Raw genomic sequence first — 3,221 nt, 5'->3', positions numbered from 1 at the left:
CATGTTATGTAACAGAAGGAAACGAACTTTCCAATTCCTAGTTGGCATATTATGTAATACAGAAGGAAACATAAGCTATCAAGGCGAGTTTTTTGTGCACATTTGCAAACATCAATAGTGTTTTTGATTTTAAGATACAGGTAACTCAAATACGAAATGGCGTTGCGTACACCACGAAGGAGAAATTGAACGTCATCGCATTTGCTGAGGCTCATGGCAATCGAGCAGCTGGTCGTGAATTCAATATCAACGAGTCCAATATTATGAGTTGGCGCAGTGAGCGGGGTAGTCTCCTGGAGATGCCCAAGACCAAGTGTGCTATTCGTGGAAGAAAGGCCCTTTTCCCTGAGGTTGAAGCTGAGGTGCTGACTTTGATTGAAGACAAGGCCTCCCTGTGGCTTCCACTGAAGATCGTATTCAAGCCTTAAAGGTCCATAAGCAGCTGAAGTTAAAGACCCTTTCAGGGCTACGTCATCATGGTGTTATAAGCTCCTCAACCGTAACCACCTCTCACACAGAAGAAGAACCAACATTTCCCAGAAACTACCAAGTGACCCCGAAGAGAAGTTGTTGGAATTCCAGAAATTTATCATCAAACAACGAAAGAAGAACTTGATGCTGAGATTATTATTCGCAGTTTCAAGAAATGTTGCATATCGAACGCGATGGATGGCACAGAAGACGATCTTTTATTCGAAGACATGTGTGTGAGACTAAACAAGCGGATAGGATTAGAGAAGATAAAGAGAATGTAGTCAAAACGGAACAGAAATCAACAGGCAGATGTAATGGCTGTTTGGGACCGATATGACAGTGGATCTCAATGTTAAATGAGAAAGGACGCTTGGTTGCTGTTTAAATGAATGTGTATTTGGTCTCGTAATGATAGAGTTTAAATGTTCCTGTATTTTATTTGTATTAATGTTCCTGTGTTTTACCGGTATTGATGTTTATGTCGCTGGTGTTGTTCTTCCCGAATAAATGCTCTTCAAACCTGCAAAGCCGTTACGTCATTTTATGTTTTGTAATATATATATATATAAATATTGGTGCCGTGACCAAGGATATTTCCTGAAATCTAACTCGGAAAGAAGAACTACTTCAGCGCAGTATTCCTTGATCTATCCAAAGCCTTTGACTTAGTCTGGGTTGATGGTTTGCTTTTTAAACTTAATAAACTTGGCATCGGGGTCGCATGTTCAGGTGGATCCAAGACTTCTTAAGGGATCACCAGATACAAGTGAAAGTCGCCAATTCTCTCAGCGAGAAGCACTCCTTAGAGAATGGAACCCGCAAGGCTCTGTTATTAGCCCTACCCTCTTCAGCATTATGATCAACGATCTTGCCCTGGATTATGTAAAGCATAAGGAGCTCTCGGTTAGCACGGCCCTATATGCAGATGACACATATCGATTAACTCTTGTCGGAAATAACCAGAAGAATCGGAGTATTTCTTACGGGCAAGCGGTCATTGATCTATTGAGAGAGCACCAGCCCAGTTACGATGGCGCCTATCGGCTACTCTGTTTTGTAGTCAACACCCAGCTGATCCAGAGTACCAACAAGCTTACGCTCTTGATCCCGTGTACGCTGACCATTTGAATATCTACACCGATGGTTCCAAGAGTAAAATTGAGGTATAGGGTCGGCGTAGCGGAGCTTTTAAGTAGAACTTTTCTACAATGCCTAGAATTTCTTCTCTTCCATCGACGAGTAACTCAAAGAGCAGAAGTGATCGGATGAGGATCTTAATTTTAAAAGAAGATAAATGAGAGGCTGGATAAATGAATTGGTGATAGAATATCGATAAAAAGGTAAAATTTAGTCCAGGTTAAAGCCCACAATAGTTGTGACTGTCCGATGTAGTTCAGGTGCATCCATGTGGCTATATCTCCGTTCCTCGAAAGAGTTCACATTCACGTTCGAGACCACCCAGCGCAAATCGCTTTTTATCTTTAACAATCACCGGTTGTATTCTCGGAGATAATCCCATCCCCGAGGTCTACACAGTACGTTTATGTTTATGACGAGTATCGATCAAACGTCTCATCGCTCGCACATGGTACCGAATGAGAACTTGCGGCTTTTCCCCCGACGTGTATTAATAAATTACTATATTTGAATTAATTCTTTGTACAGAAACAACCTATGTTTATAATTCTATATAGAAATAATATGTAAATAATTATATATATATAAATATGCTATATGAATTAATGGTTGTATATACAATTGAATAATGTAAATATGTTTAAAATTCTATATAGAAAAAATATGTAAATAATTATATATATATAAATATGCTATATGAATTGATGGTTGTATATACAATTGAATAATGTAAATATATGATATGTTATGGCTGTTTGAATTATTAATTGTTTTTTATATATATAGGTCATTATATGAAGTAGAATAAGTAAAAATACTTGAGAATTTATGTTTTATTACTATAGATGTAATGATAATAAATATCACAGATAAGGCCGAGATGAGAATGGTTTTAGTAGCACCCCACCTGACTCGAGGACGCCAGGTCTCTGTGGCTGTAACTCTCCCGAATAAGTTCACATAATAATTATCTCTCGTTCTGGGCCACACTGAAAATCTTAGCAAATCTTCTTGTTGATTCTTATGTCTTGATTATCCCATCCCTGTGGCCTCGTACTTAATGATGAATATCGGTTTGAACCGGCGATGTGTTGTATAAAAAAATCTACAAAATCTGTGCGTCCACATAAACATTCGAGCAATAACTGACAGTCTCGAAATGTGATTTTTCTCTTTTCTTTTTTTTCTCTATTTTGATTTCAACTTCAAGGGAGAAAACTTGTACGAAAAAAACCAACCCTTGTCTCCTATTCTTACCGTGCTATTCATATGCATAATCATACCCATTGTACAAACCAAGCGTTTAATTTTCTCAAAGGACAAAGACCTTGCCCGAAGCTTATCGTCCTCATTTCATCGATAATTTTAAAGTACTATCTGACAGTTTAACCTGGTCACTCGGAGCAGCAATGAGTTGCGTTTGACAAAGATTTTTTTCTCTTGGTTTTCTTTTGTGTTGAATTTGTTTCCTATAAGAAATAAGGATTAAAATGCTTTGTTTTTCGAATATTGGCAATACTTACAATTACTGCAGGTTATTATAATCGATAATACATTGTATCAGATATAAGTGTTCGTTATCACCTAATCTACACATTACTTATATTGAG

The 3,221-nt window shown here is 37.7% G+C and overlaps 1 protein-coding gene across 1 annotated transcript in view; it reads left to right on the top strand.

Moving 5' to 3' along the window:
• The window catches only part of LOTGIDRAFT_176286 (hypothetical protein), a gene marked incomplete at both ends in the record, with an annotated part of 5,420 nt that extends 4,992 nt beyond the window's left edge, over positions 1–428 (top strand). Inside the window, one exon of the mRNA XM_009068617.1 lies at positions 135–428. Coding sequence (XP_009066865.1) covers positions 135–428 — 294 coding nt within the window. The remainder of the gene's footprint in view (positions 1–134) is intronic.
• Positions 429–3,221: the final 2,793 nt, after the last annotated feature.

This window comes from Lottia gigantea (assembly GCF_000327385.1).
Source record: "Lottia gigantea unplaced genomic scaffold LOTGIsca_918, whole genome shotgun sequence".
Lineage (NCBI taxonomy): Eukaryota > Metazoa > Mollusca > Gastropoda > Lottiidae > Lottia > Lottia gigantea.
The sequence above is the reverse complement of the archived record's forward strand: the minus strand, read 5'-3'. Positions and strand labels throughout refer to the sequence as shown.